The sequence below is a fragment of the Camelus dromedarius genome, chromosome 16 (assembly GCF_036321535.1).
Source record: "Camelus dromedarius isolate mCamDro1 chromosome 16, mCamDro1.pat, whole genome shotgun sequence".
Lineage (NCBI taxonomy): Eukaryota > Metazoa > Chordata > Mammalia > Artiodactyla > Camelidae > Camelus > Camelus dromedarius.
In genome coordinates, this window is record NC_087451.1 from 25937388 (window position 1) to 25957840 (window position 20453).

Sequence of the window (20453 nt, forward strand, 5' to 3'; positions counted from 1 at the left end):
AGGGAAATGGTGGCCCTCGGCCCTGAGGCTTTTTATTTCCTGGTTTTTAATCAGTCTTTTCAAAGTGAGTCATTTTTGGTCCAAGCTGTTTGTATTTTTTTGCTGTTTCAGGAAAAAAGGATTTACTCTTGAAAATAGAAAATATTTGTTGTTCCTGGGTTAAAAGCCTGAGTAAGGCCACCTGATGTGCACTCTTCCTGCTCAGGGAGCCACTTACTTGCAGGGCTCCAGGTGGCAGGCAGGCTCTCCTGGTGCCTGGGCCCAGGGTGGAGCGGGAGGGGTCTGTGAGTTTCAGGCGCCCAGGCTCGCAGGACCCCCATCCTTGCCCAGCACCCCTCTCCCCACCCTCTGACTGTGCTCAGAGGAGGTACCGTCACGTCCCCACTTCACGGATGATGGATGACGCCTGGCTGTGCTCTCCAAAGGGTCTCGCATCCCTGCGGCTTCCACCTGGGTGGGCTGACTGGGACAGGGGCTGAGTGCACGTCATTCTGCCCCCCAGCAGCCAGCGGCCTCCTGCCCTGGGTGCGGCAGGATGGCTGGGAGCCTGGCCCTGGGACATCGCTCTGAGCTGGCACCAGCTGCCCAAACGTGGACATGAATGCCGGTTACTTTTTTAAAGAAGAAGAAAGGTGACCCAATCCTTTATTTCTCTGTGCATCTGCACGTCCCCTCTTGTGGGGAAGGCTGGCATGGCCGCAGCACTAGTCCAGGATGTCACCACACTCCAGGCTGTCCAGCTCACCCTGCACGTGGTCCCCGTACTGGATAATCTCCTTTACGCGCCTGCGATTCCTTGTCATCTCGTCCTTGTGAATCTGAGGGGAGAGACCACGGCCCGGCACCCATCAGGCAGAGGACTCAAGAACCTCTTACTGAGTCCGTCTAGGGAGAAGCAGTTCCTGAAATGGCCCTGTCCGTCTGTCTGTCCCTCTCTCCCAGCCTCCGGGCTGGTGTCGGCAGCCGTGCCCTCCCCTCCGTCCTGCTGAGGAAGTGCGCTCGCTCACCTTGTCCACCAGGTGTGTGCACCAAGAGTTGACCCGGGTCACCAGCTCGTCCTCCCGGTTGTCGATCTTCAGCAGGTGCATGTCGTGGGATGCCCCGACCGCATTAACAATCGTGTCTTTGTCGACAAAGAGCTGGGAGTGGGAAGGAGCCCGTGAGGACTAGGGCCCTGCCCTGAGCACAGAGGCAGGCCCTGAACCAGTCGCTGCCTCACGGCCCATCAGCTTGTCTTTGGGACCACACACCCCAGCGTGGCAGAGGCCAGCGGCCACTGGGCAGTCCTCGAGTCTGGGAGCGAGCTTTCCAGGGAGGAGGCAGATGGCTGCTCTGGGTGTCCTGACCGTGGTTCTCAGGTCCGACCTACCTGAGATCTGCCCGTCGGGTGGGAAGCCCGGGGCTCGGGCTGCTCTGGGGACAGAAGGCCCCACAAACCGATGGGTCCCTCCACTGCCCCTCATGTAGACCTAGGGGGACCGGGGCTCCCCGTGGGCCCCTGCCCCCTTGGTCGCACCTGGTTCCCTGCTGTGTACAGTGATGTGCGAGGCAACCCCCACCAGGTTCCAGGTGTTCACGCCTGAGTCAGGTGTCACCAAGGACCCGAGGGTGTTGTCGAGAGGGTGTGGGTGGGTTTGTCTGTCCTCAGGAGTGGTTACCTAATCGTCTCCAAAGTATGGCCTGTGGAATCTTGAGATGTTAGTATCTCTGCGAAAAGTATTCTTCAGTCAAGTGCATTTGGGGGAAACTGCAAGTGAGGGCTGTTCAGAGCGGTGTCGTCAGCGTGACTTGTTACGACGTGCTTGTCGATAACAGAAGCAGAAACCAGGGGCCCTAGTCCCTCATCTGAACACCTGTCCTGCTCTAGGCTGCCGTGTTCAAGCTCCACCACCGAGACGCTCGCTGGGTGTCAGTGGGCTGGTGACTCTCATCTCTGTGCCTCAGTTTCCTCTTCTGTGAAAGGGAGCCTCAGTGGCGCCTGTCTTACTGTGTCGGTGTGAACAGTCCTATGAGCAAATCAACATAAACACGACAGCCTGGACTGTGATGGGGAGACGGTGGGTGTTCCGGAAGGTGATGAGGGAAGGCTCCCCAAAGAGCTGACGTTTGAGCTGAGGTCTAATGATGAGGAGCCAGGCCTGGCGGAAGGGCGTGTCTGCCCCCAGAACAGCGCTGAGAGGAGCAAACAAGGGTGGCGGGCACCACTGTCTGGGACCACGGTGACGAATTACTCCAGGAGCCCTGGGAAGCCACCAGGGCGTGTTGTGCAAAGCTTGGGATGCAGTTTGGGCTTTCAAAGTGTCTGACCTCGTGGAGGAGGGCAGGAAGGCCAGTGGGCCCGCAAAAGGTGCTGGGAGCTTGACTTGGTGGGACGTGGAGGTGGAGGGAGGTGAGAACGGGGTAGTGTATGGTGAAGGAAGGAGAGCAGGCACCCTTCCCAGAGACACAGCACACCTGCTGCTGGCCCCCAGCGTGGGAGACCCCGAGCCCCACAAGCGAGCGAGCAGACGTGGGCGGAGCTGACTGCGACCACAGCCATTCATCACTGGGGGGGTGGTCAGAGACCCCAGCAGTGCTGCTCGCCAAACTCGGGGGCTGAGATGGCCTTCGGAGAAGCCTCAGGCCTTAACCTCTATTTGTAGTGGTCTCTCTTAGGAAGTGCCGGAAGCCCCACAGAAGTGAGCTTTTGGAAGCCAGCCTGTGGGTAAGTTGAAAGCACTCGGTTATCACAGCTCCCTAGCTGGGCCCCCTAGTGCCCACAGGTGCCTCATTTGTTAGCTTCCTTCACCCGCCGACCGCCCTGCAAAGGGGGTTACTGTCCCTTCGCAGATGAGGAAACCGAGACTGGAGGGGGATGCGGCTCCCCGCCCGCCCCGCCACGGCCACGCCCACCAGGACACAACCCCGCCCACGCCAGTCGCGCTCACCGCGCGCACGTCGTCTGGCAGGTCCTCGTCCAGCTCGCCCTTGACTATCTTCTCCAAGATGTTGATGGCGATCTCCAGGAGCTTCTCGTGGTGGTGGTTCTCTAGGTCCCGGCACTGAGCCATTGTGCGGCGTGAGTTAAGCCGTGACCAGGGTCGAGCGAGCAGGCTGGGCTCCCCTCCTCTGTGCTGGGCGAAGCCCGAGGGCCCCCGGGCATCCTCTCTTCACCGCCACACCTGCCTCACACCCTTCGGGGTCCCTCCTCGCCGCCGTATCTCCCCTCCAGCCCTTTCTGCGCGCTCCCCGCCCTCTGTTGTGACCCAAAGACCCCCTCTTAAAACCACCGCTCCCCATTCTCTGGGCCTGGATGTCCTCCCATGTTCCCAGCCGGTCCCTCTGGCCCACCCCCAGGTCCTCACCTAGTGGACCTTCCTCAGGTAGCTGCCTCCATACCTCTGTGTCCCTGTGGGACTCTGGGCCCAGGAGGGCAGGACTGGGGTGACTTCTAGGGTGAACTTTAGGGCCCTGACTTCCCGTGGCAGAAGGTTGGTCACGCCCCAAATGTCGGCCTCTAACCTGACCATCGACCTCGTTATAAATGATTTGTCAGTGTCTTCAGCACCAAGGCCGGCCCTCCCCCAGGGCATGTGCACCTGCAGCACAGGGGCCGGGGGGAGTCTGGGGTCTGGTCTTCTGGTGAGGTCAGGCATTTGGGAACAAACATGCCAGAACTTCTGCTGCGAGCAGTGGCCCACAGAGCCACTCTAGTAACTAGTTAGAGTCCACTCTAACCAGGCGCTGTTGTGCTGAGGGTCAGGAAGCTATCCTTGAACTTTCCAACTGGTTGTCAAACCTCCATCCTCTGAAGGTGGGCTATTTCCTTGGTGAAAACCTGGAGGTTTCTTCTTCAAAGGTAGAGATTCCCTCTAAAGAGGATCCTGCTAATCTCCTCTTGGTACAGATATAGATCTTCCGTAAATCAAACGGGGCACAGGCACTTCTGGTAAAAAGCGAGGTCTGGTGATGAAATGCCGATTTGTTGCTGTCTCTGCCAGCACGTCTGGGGCACTGGCAGGCTCGACACCCCACCGTGGCCACCAGGAAGGCGCATCCTGCTTAGCCGGTGCAGGTGCACTCCCCTCTGGGCCTTTTGTTACACGTGCAGGTGCCTCCCCCAGCCTACTGGAGGCCGGGGACACTGGCCAGGCCAGGAGAGCCCCCTGGGCCCACAGCACCTCCCCAGGAGGGTCACCGAGGAAAGGATATAGGCTTTGGACATTTTCAATAAAGAGTTCCACCAGATCGACAATGTTCCTTTCAAACATGTTTATAGTCTCCTGGAAACAATAAAGAACACAGCTGTCATGTATATTCAGACACGAACTCCACTGACCTAGCGCCAAAGCAGAAGCTGCTCCTTACAACTTAGCGGGCACCTCCTCTGACTGCAGACCTTAAGGGTAAAGACACCCCCCCCGACCATCCCAGGTGCACGCTGTGTCCTGACCGCTCTCCACAGCCGTTACTCTCCAGCCATTGTGCCTCGCTCAGCACCCTGGAGGTTTAGTGCAGTGCCTTCTCCAGGCCTTTGCACGCACTGCTGTCTCTGCAGGAACACCTGTCTTGGTCGTCCCCACACAACACGCACACAGAGCTTCCCCTTCCTCTGGGCTTCTCAGTGGCATCTGCCTCCCTCACCTCCAGAGAAACAGGAGGGAGTTGCTAAGAGCTAGGCTGCCTGCCAGCTCCACCACCGTGTGAACTCTGGGAATGTTGGCTAACTTCCTGGGGCCTTGATGTCTTCATCTATAAAATGGGTTTCCTTTGCACAGTTCATGTCTCAGGAGGTTGCAGTGAAGCATAAATGGGGTCTTCACCCAAAATGCTTGGCAAGGTGCCTGGTGGAGAGGAAACTCTTGGTAATGCTGGCTGTTCCCCTAGACGCACGTGTGGCTGCCAGCAGGGCTCCCGCCTCCCTCCTCGAGGGCACCCCTGCACTGCAGCATCCCAGCGCTCAGCCAGGCTCCCCTACGCCATGGTGGTGGCTGCCACCTGGTGAGCCTGCAGGATGGTCAGGCCCTGACCCACCGCAGACTACAGGGCTCAGACCGTCCATGAGTCAGGGCCATCTGCAGGCGAGCCAGTCTTACATTTTTCTCAACACTCTTGTAATGAATAAATATAGGATTGCTAAAAATAATGTAGTAGCTTTTTGGCTGCTGGTAATACAAGTATGGCTGGCTGTGCATCCTGGGGAATTTTGATGTTGAAAAGGAGCTCTCCCTGCTCGACTGGGAGCCGCTGCTGCCTGAGCCTCCCGGCGCCCTGTGGCAGCCTTCTGCAGAGCCGGAGCCTCCCTGGCGGGGCGAGCATCTGGCCTGTGATGCGGCTGACATGTCGTTGACACAGGAGCCACTGATGAGGTGCTGCCTCTGGGCCCAGCCGCGGCAGCACGGGGAGGGTCAGGTCATCACCACGCTGCAGACTTGAGCCACCAGCCAGGCTGGCCGCCCGGGGCTTCAGGCAGCAGTCTTGGGCTCCTGTGCTCAGCGTGGGGAGCCTTGGTTTCATCCCTGACTGGGGTCCAGAGCTGGGTCCGCTGGTTTTCGAGCACCTGCACAGCACCTTGGGTCTAATTAAAAAAAAGCCTCTTCCAGCTGAAGGTCTGGGCTCTTCCCCAATGGGGAGAACATTCCAGAGACATGAGCTCACCTCTCCTGCTGCACAAGGACCACTTGTGATATCAGTGACTGGAAAGCATTGGAAGCAAACCCCAGACTGATGAGCAGGGACGCTATAGCCCGGCCCGGGAGCCACACGACGTTTCCAGCAGGGGAGCGCCCGGGAAGGCCGCAGCTGGCGCGCGGGTTCCTGCAAATGAGCCTCCACGTCGCACCGGTGCCCGGGGACCCGCTCACCTCCAGCTGCTCCACCAGCTGCATCTCCAGCGTCATGAGCGCGTTGGAGAGCTCAGCGATGTCCTCTCTCTGATCTGCTATCTTTGTCTCAATGTCGGTCAGCTCGGACTCGCCACGGATGGTACTTAAACTCTGGGGACAAAAGCTGTGCTTTAGGAATCCACACCTAAGAGTAACTATAATTACTGTAGTGACAGGTGGCAATGTGGTTTTGTGGGTAAGAACTTGGATGCTGGAGTTGGGCTGCCCAAGTTCCAGTGTCAGCTCTGCCCCCTCCATGCCTGTAGGCCGTCGGAGCAGACGCCCTGCTCGCTGGTGCATCAGCACGATGTCTTACTGGGCCTGGAGAGGAGTGATGGCTTCAGAGTCAGCGGGACCTGAACTGGGGTCTGTCTGAGTCACTGTGTGACCTTGAGTGAGCCTCTTCCATTCTCTAAACTCCTGTTTCCTCAGGTGCAGGGGCAGAGAGCCTGCCTGGGCTTCACAAAGCCTGGGATTAGGTGGTGTCTGCGAGGTCCGGGCTCACAGTGGGACTGGCGACTCGGGAGGCTCTGATTGGAGGCCTGGAGCAGACACACAGGGGAGAGGCCCACACAGCACCCCGGGGGGTGAGCAGATGCAGGTCCCTCTGGGATGAGTGGGTGCCCATGGGCTGGAAAGCACGTGGGTCCGAGCCCGGCCCCCAGGACCAGCCACTCACTAACGAGGGGCCTGGGGACTTGGCCACCAGACACAGTGTCAACAGAGTGACCCAGCATGGCTGGGTGGTACCGGCGGGAGCCCAAGCTTGGCTCTGCGCTGAGCACGTGACCTCTGTAAGTGGGGACTGTGCCCCTGGGTCTCGGGTCCCCAAGGTGCAGGGGCCAGGCCGATGGCAGGTGGGTGTCTGCGGCAGGAGGCGGGGGATGGGGGGGAAGCCTACCAGCAAGTGCTTCTCCTCGAACTCGGCAGTCCTGTGTCTGCCCTGTGCCTGGTTCTCCTGGACGGCCTCTTGGACACGCTCATTGAAGGTGTCGAGCTCCGCTTTCCGCTTCTCCTGCTGCTTCAGGCCGTACTCAAAGATGTTCAGGCAGATGATGACGAACTTGTCCTTGTAGGTGTGTGGCTGTCAAGGAAGCTCGCAGCTGCTGGGGGCAGGAGACAGGTAGGCTGGTGGGGGGTGCAGACGAGGGTGGAGGTAGCTCCTGGGTTGGGATTTGGAGAATAACGCGGTGGGGCAACCTCAGGCTGAGGGGTTCAGGACCCGGAGCTGCCTTGAGGGAGGAGGCAACGGAGCAGAGGGGAGACTCGGAGGGACCGGGAGGGGCCAGAAGGGGCTGGAAGCTGGGCAGTGTTTTGTCTCTGGGGCACCTCTGTCCAAGTGACCCAGCTGCGGGTGACAGACAGGCCAGGAGGGCAGCCCCCACCACTGGTATCTCAGGAGCAGTGGTGCTTAGGAGCAGGTTTCTCTCCCCGGCCACTGTGACTTGCTGCCCATCCTGAGTCTGTCCTGGTCCCTCAGCCCGCAGCGTAGCTGCAATCGGTGGCAGGTGCTGGTGGCGTCCTCTGGGAGAGAGGACCAGGTTCTCAGCCCACAGCTCCGAACTGTGGGGCCCTGACAAGCCACCCTCTCCAAGCTGAGTGTCCCCAGCTACAAGACAGGATCCGTCTAGCGGCGGGTTGAAGTTATAAATCCTGGATGCCAAGCGTGCAGCAGGGACTGGTAAATGTGGGGAATGGGGATTACGCCACAGACACCTCCGTCAGTCTCCAGCTCGGCACCCTGGGCCCCGCCGACCAGACACTCGGCGAGTCCCCCGGCAGCTCAGCCCATCACTGCCCCGAGGGTGGGGAACCGGGGCCCAGAGTGGAAGGGCCTCCCCGGGGCCTGGAAGGATATGTCTCCATGAGCTCGGCCACGCCGGGCAGGCTCGCCAGCTTGCTGCCCTCCACGTCCTCGGCGTACATGCTGTCGAACAGGAAGGAGCCGTTCAGGTTCTCCACGAAGGCAGCCTGCATCAGAGACACGGGGGCTCCCTGGGCGGGGCCCTGTGCTGGGCACCGGGCTGTGGGCGCCTGGCCCTCGAGGAAGGCTGGGCAGGGAAGGTCCAGAGGCAGAAAACTGAATGGGGCTGGCCCCGTCCGGCTGGAGGGAGGGCCATGGGGAGGCCGTGGCAGACCTCCCAGGGGTCTTAAGGGAAGGGGCTACTCTGATAGATTGCTAGGCGCAGTGTCTCTGCCCCGCGTGCTGGAGGAGCCCGGGGGCAGTCGGGCAGAGGGAGGCAGGGACTGGCTGGCTCCACCAGAGCCAGGTGACGCTGGGCAGCATATTTGCAATCAAAAGACAGCATTGGCCCCATGACCCTGGTGGGGCAGGGAAGGGTGGGGAGCCGGGTCCTCCTGCCAGCGTTCCCCCCAACCTTGTGCTCCTCCAGCTCCTCCCGCCGGGCCTGCTCGTCTTCCAGCCGGGCCTGCATCAGGTTCTCCTGGTGCTTCAGCTCATCTGTGCTGTACTGGTGCTTCACCTCCGCCAGCTCCTTCTGTTGGGGGAGCAGGAAGGGCATCATTCCCAGGGGACATGGGGTCCCTCCCAGCCTCGCTGGCCTCGGCCGTGCTGGGCCTTTCCAGCCGCGGATGGGGGGCGGTGTGCGTGGTGCTCAGATTCTGAGTCTAGGGGGACTAGCGAAGGACCAGGGGGAGAGGGGAAGCAACACAGGCGGGCGGGGGATCCTGCAGGAATCGCCCGACAGACGCAGGTCTAGCAGGGGCCGCCCTTGCTCTCTCCCGTGAACGCAGCACCCTGATCTCTCCCCCTTTCCCTGACACCCGGGGCCTGAAGACTGAGCCGCGGAGCTGGGACACCAGAGGGAGACACTTGCCGTGTGGTCGTCGATGCGCCGGAAGTCCAGGTACACAAGGTCGGGAAGGTAGGCACAAATGAACATCCTGTAATCCTCCGCCGCGGCGATGGGGTTCCCTGCGAGGCTCAGCGTCCTCAGGTCCTTGAACCGCCGCAGGTAGATGATCTGCAGGAGGAGGGGAGAGACACCGCCCGCCTCCTCCAGCCTCCACCAGCGCTGGGTGCAGGGACGGGGGAGGGGGGCTGGGGCCCCGGGCTGGATGGCAGGACCGAGGTCTTGGGTCAGCAGGCCTGGGCTCACACCCTCACTGTGGGCCCCGGGCCAGCCGCCTCCCAGCCGGGAGCCTCAACTTCCCTACCTGTAGAATGAGGCCGAGGGCACTGTGTGTGCAGGGACCATCACTGAGAAGAGGCCCCCAGCCCCTCTGCAGACGGCCCGGCTGTGCTCACCACCACCACTCTCACAGGGGAGGTCTCTTCCAGCTGCAAAGTGCTGTGAGGCCCGAAGCTCTTAGTTACATGGAACCTGATCTAAGTTAGCCTGGACCAGCTGGTGGGAGGTCCACCAGCCGCTGTTTATTCTCCCTTTGCTCTGTTCTTAGCAAAACGGGGCAGGCCAATAAGACCACTAGAGTTTCATTTGACAGCGTCTCCTGTGCTACGCAAAAGAGGAGAGAAGAAACCTCGTGAGCTGTTCTGGACAATTTCTTTGTCATTTGTTTATTCGTTCAACAAGCATCGTTAGGCACCTGCCAGGCCTCAGACACGTGCTGGACTTTGGGGAAACAAGAGGAAACAAAGCCTTTAGAGCAAGAGCTTACATTCTAAAGGCAGGGAGCCAGACTGTTTTAAAAAGTAAGTAAAATCATTACTGTTCAGCGTAAGTGCTACAAGAACTCAAAGAGGGGGCACGAGAGACAATGACGGGAAGTTTTCAGGTAGGGCTCGGGTCTCTGAGGCCTGAGGGAGCAGCCAAGGAACAGCAGGGGCGAGTGTATTCCCAGAAGCAAAAATAGCACGAGCAAAGGCCCTGAGGCAGGAAAGAGCCCAGCAAGGCCAGGGAGGCTGCAGCTGGTTGGGGAAGGGTGGGGGAAAACAAGACCTAAGACCTCAGAGGCTGCTGCCAAGAGTTTGAGTCTTGTCTGAAGGACTGGAAGTCACTGGGGTTCTCAGTGTACATCGAGTGGGGGTGTCGGGATGTGATTTAAGTTTTAAGAGCTCTTCCAATGAGATTCCATTTTTCATCTTTTAGATCATCAAGGAGAGAAAGGTCTGATGACAAAGGGTGTTGTGGATGGTGAGGGGGACAGGCCTTCTGGTAACTGCTGGTGGGTTTATAAATGGTCCCACTTCTGCAGAGGGCAATTGGCAAGATCTGTCAAAATAACAAGGGCACACGCCCTCAGACCCAGCAGTCCTCCTCTAGGAACGTATCTTACAGATGGGCTTGTCCAGTGCCTGTTAAGGGCATTGTTAAAGCCTGCATGTACCGGCAAGAGATTGGAAACCACCTCAGGGTCCACCCTCGCAGGGGGCTAGGAAAGTCCCCCCCAGAACGTCAGACAGAAGGGGGACTGCCAACTTGGGAGGACCGGGGCCAACCAGAGGCAGGCGCCGAGAGGGCATCTGGTCGCACGTGACAATCATGCAAAACATTTAAGCCACGAGATGCCTGGAAAGACACACGTGCAATTGAGAAGCAGCTATGGCCTCTGGAAGGGGACGCAGGGACGAAGGTCAGGAGTGGGGCTCCTCCTTGCATGCCCTGAGTTCTGCCCAAATGCCTGCTTGTTTTTAGTGCAATAAACAGGTATTAAAGCAAGCTTAGGAAATAAATAAGAAAGTCTGCCATTAGATGTCAGAGACACTGTGCAGATAAGGGCTACCACCAGAGACGCTCAGGCTTGTAGGTTAAGTCAGGGCTCTCTGGGTCAAGTCACCTGATTAGGTGACGAGGTCCAGGGGTCTCAGAGCACTGAGATCTGATCTCAGGACCGCTGGCAGCTTCTTCCTTCCTCTCTCCACCTGTTTCTCCCGTATTCATGGTGGACCACCTGGCACCCAGCAACCCCCGGAAAGGGGGATAGGGATGGGAGAACGGCCAAGGTCAGGGGAGGGGCACCCACAGCAGGGTTGCCTCAGACTCTGAGTGAAGTGCCTTGAAGTGCATCACCTCAGTCAATCCCTGGCAGGTGGGTCACAGCCATTATCTTCATTTTACAGATGAGGAAACTGAGGCCAGCAGGCTCGAGGCTCAGGGTGTGCAGCTTGGGTGTGGCCCCCAAGCCACATGACTGACCCAAGGGGGAAAGGAGCTTGAAAGGTGCTGGAAGCCCCCAGGACTGACCGGCAGCTGGGGGAGCAGGTCCCAGCATGGTCCTGCCCAGGAGCTGTCTGGAAAAGTCACCTCTGACACAGGACCCTTACAGACGCTGCCACACCCCCAGCTCGCTGCTGCAGACCTGTTGTGGGGTGTGCAGGGGAAGCCCGCCTTCACCCAGTGACCAGTGACTTCTGCCCACCCCCAGCACACACACCCCTGGCACCCGGGGTGGCGTCTTGTCTCCTTGCGTCTTGATTAGGGTGTCTGCTGGGCACCCACGAGGGACCTTCTGTCTCTGTGCCCACTGAGCACAGGCCAGAGGCCTCAGGCCAATAGATCCCCCCTCAGCAAACGTTTGTGGGGCGAGAGAGTGTGGGGCGCAGGGAAGGGGAGACTCCACCGAGGCAGAGGCACACACTGGGACCCACAGATGGGCTCTCATGGGTTAGAATAGTGTCTAAATGTCATCCAACCTGGATTTCCGGCTGCTCCAGGAAAAAGGGAGGGTCTGGAAGCTCAGCCTCGGCCCGCCGGCCACGCCCTCAACCCAGCCCTGTCCGCCGGCCCCGCTCCAGGCCACGCCCGCCCACTGGCCACGCCCACTGGCCACGCCCGCCGGCCCCGCGCTCACGTTCATCAGGTTTCCAATCCGGTTGTTGCCCAGGGACAGAACCTGCAGCTTGACCAGGGCGTCCAGAGAGTCGATCTTGGCGATTCGGTTGTTGAACAGGCTCAGGTCCTCCAGGTTCACCAGCGTGTCCAGCCCCTCTATGGTCTCAATGTTGTTGAAGGACAGGTCTGCGGAAGAGGGCCGTGGGGTCTGGGCCTGGGTTGGGGGTGACCGTCCCCCCGCAGCTCCGTGCCCTCGCCAGCTTGGCCGCTCAGCTTCCGGGCCGGGATTCAGGTCTACGCTGCCCTGTTCTGGGGTAGAAACTCACTGGCAGGTCAGAGCAGTGCATCTTGGGGTGGGGGTGACAGTTCCCTTCCAGCTGTGCCACTGCTGGCTCGCCCCCACCCCCACCCAAAACCCCAGCCCCAACCCCAGCTGAGACGTCAGACCTTCTCTAGCTCAAGTCACATCTTTGGGAATAAAACTGCTCTCTCCCCACTGCAGGTTTGGGGGCTTGGTTGGGGTTGGGGCTGCCACCCTGTCCTGAACACCCGTGGCCCAGAGGCCCAGACTGGGAACTTTTCATGAGTGTTCAGATAAGCTGTCACATTTAAAGGTGATTCAGGAAGTCAGTTTATTCACATCTAAATTTAGCCTCCTTGTCACATCAGGGGATGCTCACCTGCCAACAGTGGGGCCTGACAATTTATTGTCCTTCCCCCATGCCAGGTCCTCCCAGTGCATTTCCTCATTCAATCCTCACAGCACAGGTGTCACCACCTGCACCTTATGGACAAGGAAACGAGGATTCAAAGAGGCCTGGTGGTGTGCCCAAGATCCACAGCATATAAAGAAACTGAGGTTCAGAGGGTGAAGTAACTTGTACAAAACAGGCTGGGACCCGCACCGGAGTCTGCCAACACCACGCCTGCCCCTTCCTTTCCCTCCGCGCAGCCTGGCTGCAATCTTTGCAGGTGTGCTGGGAAAGGCCCCGATCTGTAGTGCTTGCTAAATCCTTTGTTGTAAATACTCCCACTGTGGCCAATTTCAAGCTCCCAATAGGACATCCCTGAATGTAAAGTTGGGACGAGATGTGAGCATTCAGCTTTTGGGGGTCTGTATTAGCTGGCTGCGGCTCACCCTTAGCCCTGGGATGGCTGGCTGCAGGTGGCCACCAGCAGGGCCTGTGTGTGCCGGGGGTGCTGTGCTGAACCATCCAGCACCCTCTCCCTACCCCGACTCCTGCATCCCAGGGACCCCGCCCTCCCTGGGTGACTAGTGCCAGAGCTGGACAAAGGTGGGCTGCTGGCTCTCTGAGGGGGTTGCCTGACCTCTTACCAGAACTTTCCCCTTCGGCTCTCCACCCAATGGCACAGGACATTGGGCGTCACAGGGGCACCTCATGGGGACCTGTGGGCCCGGTTTTATGTCTGAGAGACAGCTTGCCTAAAAGCCTGGCATTCAGAAGGGTTGTGGCTTAGGGTCCGGGCTGATCCAGCACCCTCTCCTCTGTTTTCTGTTGATGCAGGTGGGCCAAGCCCAGGACTCAGCCTCAGTGGGTTTCTGGGAGGGGCTGTCCTGGGCAGAGCTGCCAGGAGCCCTGGCTGCGGTCGGCCTCTGCCGCAGGTACACTCAGCTCTGAGGCCCTCAGCCTCTCATCCTCTGGGTCTGTGACGTGGTAGCCTGTGGGGCTGCTGTGGGCTGGTGGCCGTACATCGGAGCTGGGGGTGTTCTGTAAACTGGGAGGCGCACCGATGCCCCAGGCTGCCCGTTAATGGGAAGCAGCCTGGCAGGAGGGACTGAACGTGGGCTTTGGGGTCAGACAGGTATGGGTCTGTCCCAGCCCTGCTGCTTCTGGGTCATGGAGCTCGGGGTGCATGCCCTGGCCTCTCGGAGCCCCCGAGGACTGCTGTGAGGGCTAAATGAGACGAAGTGCTGGGAGCTCCTGGCCCGCTGCTTGCTGTGACCTCAGTGTGCTCCTCTCTACAGTGGGGTTGCTGGGTAGGTCAGGGGACCTCACACAGGAAGCACACAGGCCCAGCTTAGCAGGCAGAGTCGTCAGTGCACACTAGCGCTGAGATGGTTACTGCTGGTGTGATCTGGGGCCCACGGTTATCTGTCAGCCTGAGTCTAGGGTAACCAGGAGCCCAGGCTGCTCCCTTGACCCCCTCCCACGATGGGACATTTGACAGGTGGGAGCAGAATGTTCCGCCTGGGCTGTCCCAGCACGGGCCCAGGCTTTCTGAGAGCAGCTTCCTTGCTCCCAACAGAGGGAGCTCCTGCTGCCAGGGCTAAGCTGAGCCAGAACCTTGCCGGGGGCAGGCTTGGTGGGCATCACCGTGGACTTGGGGGGACGCCGGGGCCTCACCCAGCCAGACCAGGGGAGCGAGGCTCACAGTGGACTAGGGGGACACCGGGGCTCACGGTGGGCTGTGGGGGACGCCAGGGCCTCACCCAGCCAGACCAGGCGAGTGAGCTTCTCCAGGCCCTCGATCTTCTCGATGGTGTTGTTGTCCAGCTGCAGCTTCCGCAAGTTCTCAAACTGCCAGAGGTTGTCTATGCGCAGGATGTCTGAAACAACAGGGCACACGCTGTGCTGCTTCTGGTCAGGGTCAGGGTCGGGATTTCAGCACCAGCGTCTGGGGGCTGGATGACCAATGCTAACCATGTGACAGGCCCCAGAGCTCCCCACGTCCCAGAAGTGTGCGGGGGCCCTGGATGTGTGGGCCAGCACTGCGGAGCTCCAAGTCCCCGTCGGTGCTGCGGTCCCGGTGGCTCATGGGCACACCACAGGGTGCAAGGGACTGGCCGTCTGGTCAGGGATTCACTCAGCTGCCCTCGGAACGCCTGGGCTCAGGACACAGGGCACAGGCAGGGCCCCTCCTTCCTTCCGCAGGGTGACAAATAGAATCAAGGCCTCAGGGCGGCCAGGCAGCTAGTTGATCAGTTTGGAGGGTGCTTGGCCTCGTAGGCAGAAATACTGTGCCCTTTGACCCTGCAGTTTCTCTACTTGGATTCTGTTTGCAAAGACCTGCGGTGTATATACCCAAAGGAACACCTGCAGGCACACGAGGGACAGAAAGACGGGGCCCAGGTGTCTGCACATGGGGAGGGGATAAATTGCTCACATGGCGGAGACAGCTTCCCAGTGTCACCGAGTGCCTGAGGCCACGGCCGCTGAGCCAGGCAGGCAGCCCTGAGCGTGTCCAGTTTTCCTAGAAGCCCCAGAGCTCTGCTGTTCACCTGTCCCTTTTTTCTATATTTGCTTTTGTAATGATATCCAAAACTTATAAAATGAGACTATGCTTATTAAAAGAACTGAAATAATATAAAAGTGAAAGGGGTTAAAAAAATTGCTTTTAACAAGCACACACTCGGGCAGCGTTTTCAACATTCACTTAGGGTGCCGCTGCCCTCCCCGGGCCGGTGGACAGCGGCTCCGTGACCCAGGGCCCCGGTTGCGGGGCCAGGTGAGATGGCATCTGTCCCCAGCTCGCTGAGCCGGGTTTCCTGGAGTGACACCAGCCACCCCCAACCCCCGTGCTTCAGAGGCCTGGCTGGCTGTTCCCTCTGCCTGGACCGCCTTCCCCGGATCCCCACGTGGCTCCTGTCCTCACCTCCTCCTAGTTTTTGCTCAACTGTCACCTTCTTGGTGGGGCCTCTGACCCCCCAACAAAACACCACACCCCAACTCCCCTTTTCTCCTCTCCTTGCTTATTTTTCTCCAGGGCACACGGGACCTCTTGGACACACTGTATTTTCCTTCTTTATCTTCTGTGTCCCCCTCCCCAGATGGTGAGCGGCACGAGGACAGGTTGTCTTGTTCACAGCTGACGCCCTGGTGCTCAGAACAGCACCTGGCATCACAGTGCCTGAGAAACGGCACCCGAGCGGCAGGTGGGGCCAGGGAAGCAGGGAGCGCCCGGACACCCACTCTGTGCCCCTTGGCCCTCTCATGCCGAGGGGGCTGAGGCGCAGGGCCCTCCCCACTCTGCAACTCCGGGCCTGCCCTGGGCACCGCCGAGTCCCCAGCTCTGACTTAGGATGTCCTTGCTGTCAACTGGATGACCCAGCAGGCTGACGTGGAGGCCCGGGACAGAGCAGGGACAGGACCTCTGCCCACCTCTCCCGCTTCCTCCTGCGCCCCCTCCTTGAGCAAGCCAGGCCTCTGTTACCTTGTCTCGTCCTCCCACCCAGTGCCCAGAATGGGGCTGCAGCCACCCCGTCTCACAGAAGGGGACTGGGGGGCCCCTGTCCCTGCTGTTTCCAACCCCTTCTCTGAAGCTGCTCCCCAGCATGTCCTCGCCCTGCAGCCTGACCCATGGGACCACCCTCCTAGGTTCCCCCGCTGGGGACCCTGCTCCCAGGAGCCAGGGTGGAGATGTGGTGGAGACAGCGTGGCCTTCGGAGTTCTCCTAGAGTTGGAGTGGGAGAACTTGCCCCTTTCTTGTTCTTACTCAGAGGTGGGGGTGCTGTAGGTGTTCACGTGCTACCAACACTCAGTATCTCGTTTTCAAGCCGTCTGTGCTGGCCCTACACCTTCTAACCCAGGCAGGGCCGAAGGCCACCCCGGACCACCGACCCCACCTGGCGCCCGCCCCGCCCGGAATACACACTCTGGAAGTCCAGCTGCAGCGACAGGACGTCTTTGAAGAGGATGCCCTCCTGCTTGGCCAGCTGCCCGGCCTCGTCCCGTGGGCCCTGCTCCCCCACGGCCAGCTTCAGCATGTCGTCGTCCATCACCCTGGGTTCCATGTCGCACAGCTGGTGCATCCTCCCTGGAAAACACCACGTCTGTCCCTAGGCCGCGTCTCCTGCCTCCTTTGGAGGACGGGTCTCCTGGCGTCTTTGCACGCCATCGTGGGGCGGCATGGCGGCCACAGACACTCTGAAGGCGGCACCCCAACCCTTGGCTGCGGTACTGGGGCTGCTCCAGGGCCCCAGCAGTGTCCCACCTGGTGCCGACCCACAAGAGAGCATCCCCTGGCTCCATAACACAGCTGTGCCCCTGGCCCTGGCGTACACACCCATCTCCTCAGCCTCCAGAGCTCAGCTGTCCTCGCAGCCGTGCCCATCTCGGCCTCTGAATTTCCACGCCTCCCTCTCCCTTGGAGGTTTCTTGACAACAACCCCTAACAATGATCCTTGGCGGCTCCAGCCGGGCCAACCAGCCATGGCGCCCCGTCCCTGAGCACATCACTGCCTGCAGGCAGCCGTGTCTGTGAGCAGCTGTGGTGGGGGATGCTGGTGGATGCTGACTGGAGCTGGTCCTTCCTGGAGCCGCAGGATGAAGGTGCCCTCAGAACCGCTGCTTGAGCCAGGGGCAGGCCAGGCATTCGGTCAAGTGAGAGTGAGAGGGGGTCAAGGCGGACAGACAGAAGCAGATATGGGAATACACATCGAGGAAAAGAGATGAAGGATGGACAGACTGACACAGGTCCCAAATCTCAGGCCCCTGGGACTGTCCTGACTTCGCACATTCAGCCCTGTCTTCCTTAAACTCACCCCACTAGGCGCCTGTTGCCAAGGGATTTGGCTGAGACACTGAGGCAAAGGGGGTGTGTGGAGTGGGTCACTTGTGGGCACAAGAGTCCCAGTCCTGGGGAGCCTGGGCACCCTGACCTGGTTCCATCTTTACCAGCCCCATTAGAGAGAGCACCCGGAAGAGCTGGACCCTGCAGGAGGGTGTGATTTACTGGAAATGCCCCGACTCTGCCTCCCAGACCCTCTACAGACTCAGCCCTTCCTCTGCTGCCCAGCCTGTCCCCACCGCCCTGTGGGTTCACTGACTGCCTTTGTACCCCCCTGTGTCCCCAGCAGCCAGGCCTCTCTGTTCTGCTGGTCCCTGAGGCTAGGCAGCCCCTGAGTTCTGTGTCTTATCCCACTGAGTGCTGCTGGAGAGACTCCTGGCATTGGGCTGATGGCGTCCACTGCAAACTGGGTGGGCCTGGCAGCCCTGCCACCTGGTCTCACTGCCCCACTGCCCTCCCCCACCCCCACCCCTTGCAATGCAGCTTATGCAAATGTGAGTATTCTGTTTCCAGAATGTCCCTGATCAACTGCGCCAGTGTCTGTAACTGTGGCGTGTCCTTTCCTCCTGCCCCAGAGGAGGCACAGCCTCCCCTTCCCCCTCCTCCTCCGGCGCCTTCTATCCTGTTCTCTCCAGTCTCTCCACACTAGCTCCAACTCCTTAGGGTGATCAATGCAACTCCCAAAGATGCTTCCAGTCCTCCGCCTACCTCTCTCCATCGCCCCACTCTCTTGAAACAATCTTTTCCTAAGATTTCCCATAACTTGGCAACAATTTGTCTTTGGGGAAATTTCTATGTGCTGTATTTGGCAGATGTTGCCTGAAAGTGTTTGTCCTTTTTTTAAAGAAAAGTGCTGTGCTTTGGGAAATGGTTCTTAATTCTTATTTCAAAGCTTTGGCTGACTTCTTGCCAGTCCCAGTCCACCAAGGCCTGGCCCCTGTGACAGGTCAAGCTTGCTTTCAGTTGGGCCCAACAGTCACGTGGAAGAGCTGTTATGCACACTCTTGGTTAAGCACACTTGGGCAGGGGGCGTGGATTCTGACCATGCATCCTTTGGCAACTAACTTCACCTCTTAGTTCACTGGGGAAGCCTTTGATTTCCCATCTGTGAAAGATGGACAGTTCCTCACCCCTGCATTTGCTTAAGATCTTTTATTTAACTCCCGTATGTGTAATGAGGGGTCACTACAGGCTGGGAATAAAACAGATCTTCTCTCTGTTTCAGACCTGAATCAATCACACAAATCTTTAATTATGAACCATGACAAGTTTATCATGTGAGGAACTGTGACAGTGCACATTAGGGACCCAGCTGAGACCTGGAGGATGAGCCAGAGAGAAGGAAGAGGGTTTGCACACTGAGGGCCCTAGGGACACAGGAGGAGTCGGGTTGCACTGTGGTTGAAGCAATGTGAGGCTGGAGAGGCCTACAGGACTGTTGTTGTTATCCTATGACCCCCGGGAAGCTCCTGGGGCTTAACAAGGGCAGGGACGTAATCAGACTTCAACATTGAGAAGCTCACTCTGCTGCTGTTCTGAGAAGAGGTGCTAGGGTGGTGGCTCTGAGAGGCCTTGGACTGAACTTATACAAAGGACCAACCGCCTGCAGTTTTCCGATAAGAAAACAGAAGCTAGTCGGAAAGGTCAACTAGCCCAAGGTGACGCATAGAGTCTACCGCAGAAGCAGGACTCGACTCTGCCCAGGCACTGTGGACCATCATTGTTCTTCAAGGCTGTTCAGGGTCAGGGCGAGGCCTGAACACTCCTCCCCTAAGGGGACTTTATCAATAGTTTACCACCCAGCTGGGGTTCCTGTTGACTTGCCTGACAAGAATGCTCCTGTAGAAGGCGGGAAAGCAGCTGGGAGTCAATGGAGTAGTCTCCTCACGGAGAACCAGATCCAGAATTGCCCTGTGAAACAAGAATTTAGGATCAACTGGACCTGAAAAATACAGCCCCTACTGGCCCAGAATTAATAAGAGAAAACCAACCATTGACCGAGTGCTCACTGCGTGCTGGTGCACACGCATTATTGAATTACAGGTCCGCTCTGGAGAAGGCAGCCCTGCTGCCCTAACTTCCCAGACAGGGAAACTGAGCCCCGGAAGGGAGCTGCCGACAAGAGGCGGACATGGACTCGGTGTCCACGCTCCAAGCCAAAACCCTTCACATGGCAACAAGTTAACGACAGCTGAGAGGTCAGACGGAGGGTCAGTGATGCCCTCTTGAAGAGGTATCGGTGGGCCGGGTACCTCTCCTTGTCCGGAGGCGGGGATGGGCTTTCAGAGGTCTCTTGGGGGTCTGCGCCCGGAGTAAAAGCGTCCTCAGCTCCTCTCCCCGCGAGGCCCGAAAGTCGGCACCCGCGTGTGTCCGAGAGGTGGCTGCCAGGGGGCCTGGACGTCCTCCTCCAGGTGGGACAGGCCGGCGGGCTCCTCCGGGAAAAGGTCAGAGCGCCGCCCTCGCTGGTCCTCCTGCAACCTCTGGGCCCCCGGCTCTCAGCGTCTCCAGCACCGTCGGCCGCGGGCTGCTAGCGCTCCGCCCGGTTGCTAGGGGAACCTAGAGCCGCATTCCGTTGCTAAGGGGAAGTCAGCTGGTAGACATCCTGGGTGAAAGTTGACGGCCACGTGATCACATTTCTGGGCGGGGAAAGCCTCCCAGCACCAACCAGCTGAAGAGAAAACAAATGTTTGTCCAATCGGCACTTTGTATGGGTAGGCATCTCACTAGCCCCTCCCCCTCCCCACTACTACTTGAGTGACTGACTCGTCCCTTGTCCAGTGACAGTAAGGACTCGCTCGAGAGACCAATACGTCGATGAATCAAAATACAGAGACTCTCGTTCGAAGGCGGGCCAGGGGAGGTGATAGAGATTCCTGTGGCCTAGCTGGCAGCCCCGCCCAATCGGACGCTGCGGGGTGGGTGGGGCCTCACTAAGGGAGGTGTGGGGGCCAATCGGAAGAGGGAAGGGAAGGCGTGGCCCAGTAAGAACGCGGCGGGGGCGGGTCCAGGGGGCCGGATCTGGCGTTCCCTAGGGTGGGGCGGGGGCAAGTGTCAGTCAGGCCGGGAGCGCGGCGAGGGACGCAGAGAGCCGGAGGCTGACGGGCGCGGGCCGCTGCCTAGCCGTCCGCCCGTGATGGAGTTCCTCCTGGGGAACCCGTTCAGCACCCCGGTGGGGCAGTGCCTCGGTAAGGCCGCGCGGGCGGCGGGGCGGGCGCCTGGGCCCCTCACGGCGGCGCCCCGAGGCCCAGCGATGCTCCGCGCGTCCCTGCGCAGCGGGGCCCAGCCCTTCAGCCCCGCCGGGCCGCGC

General features: G+C 59.6%; 2 protein-coding genes across 8 annotated transcripts in view; one reads left to right on the forward strand and one right to left on the reverse strand.

Annotated features, from left to right (window-relative positions):
• Positions 1-14: 14 nt before the first annotated feature.
• On the reverse strand, positions 15-19689 carry DRC3 (dynein regulatory complex subunit 3). 4 transcript variants are annotated; one of them, XM_010993600.3, is made up of 14 exons: positions 19399-19689; positions 18971-19057; positions 16232-16393; positions 14070-14186; positions 11637-11803; positions 8702-8848; positions 8243-8362; positions 7723-7835; positions 6766-6940; positions 5844-5975; positions 4192-4262; positions 2928-3051; positions 1008-1139; positions 15-818 (listed from the first exon to the last, which is right to left on the reverse strand). In XM_010993600.3, exons 3-14 carry the CDS (start codon positions 16386-16388, stop codon positions 705-707), a joined length of 1569 nt encoding a protein of 522 aa, XP_010991902.1. In that variant the 5' UTR covers positions 16389-16393; positions 18971-19057; positions 19399-19689; the 3' UTR covers positions 15-704. The 4 variants fall into 4 exon arrangements, with proteins under 4 accessions (XP_010991902.1, XP_031323317.1, XP_064350898.1 ...); XM_031467457.2 differs by lacking the exons at positions 15-818; positions 1008-1139; positions 2928-3051 and having other exon boundaries at positions 4237-5557; positions 5638-5975; XM_064494828.1 differs by lacking the exons at positions 15-818; positions 1008-1139; positions 2928-3051; positions 19399-19689 and adding an exon at positions 19138-19378 and having other exon boundaries at positions 4237-5557; positions 5638-5975.
• Positions 19690-20210: 521 nt separating this feature from the next.
• TOM1L2 (target of myb1 like 2 membrane trafficking protein) overlaps positions 20211-20453 on the forward strand; it is a 69496-nt gene continuing 69253 nt past the window's right edge. For all 4 annotated transcript variants that reach the window (XM_064494829.1, XM_064494830.1, XM_064494832.1 and 1 more), the window contains exon 1: positions 20211-20331. In XM_064494829.1, coding sequence (XP_064350899.1) covers positions 20280-20331 — 52 coding nt within the window. In that variant the 5' untranslated portion in view covers positions 20211-20279. The remainder of the gene's footprint in view (positions 20332-20453) is intronic.

Bases quoted from the DNA above. Each gene is read 5' to 3' on its own strand.
- DRC3 (XM_031467457.2), bottom strand. From the start codon at position 16,388: ATGCACCAGCTGTGCGACATGGAACCCAGGGTGATGGACGACGACATG. The intron at 7,836-8,242 runs GTTGGGGGGAAC...TCTCTGATGCAG, and splicing joins AGGAGCTGGAGGAGCACAAG to GCTGCCTTCGTGGAGAACCT. The intron at 5,558-5,637 runs GTGAGCTCATGT...TTTTTTAATTAG, and splicing joins GTCCTTGTGCAGCAGGAGAG to ACCCAAGGTGCTGTGCAGGT.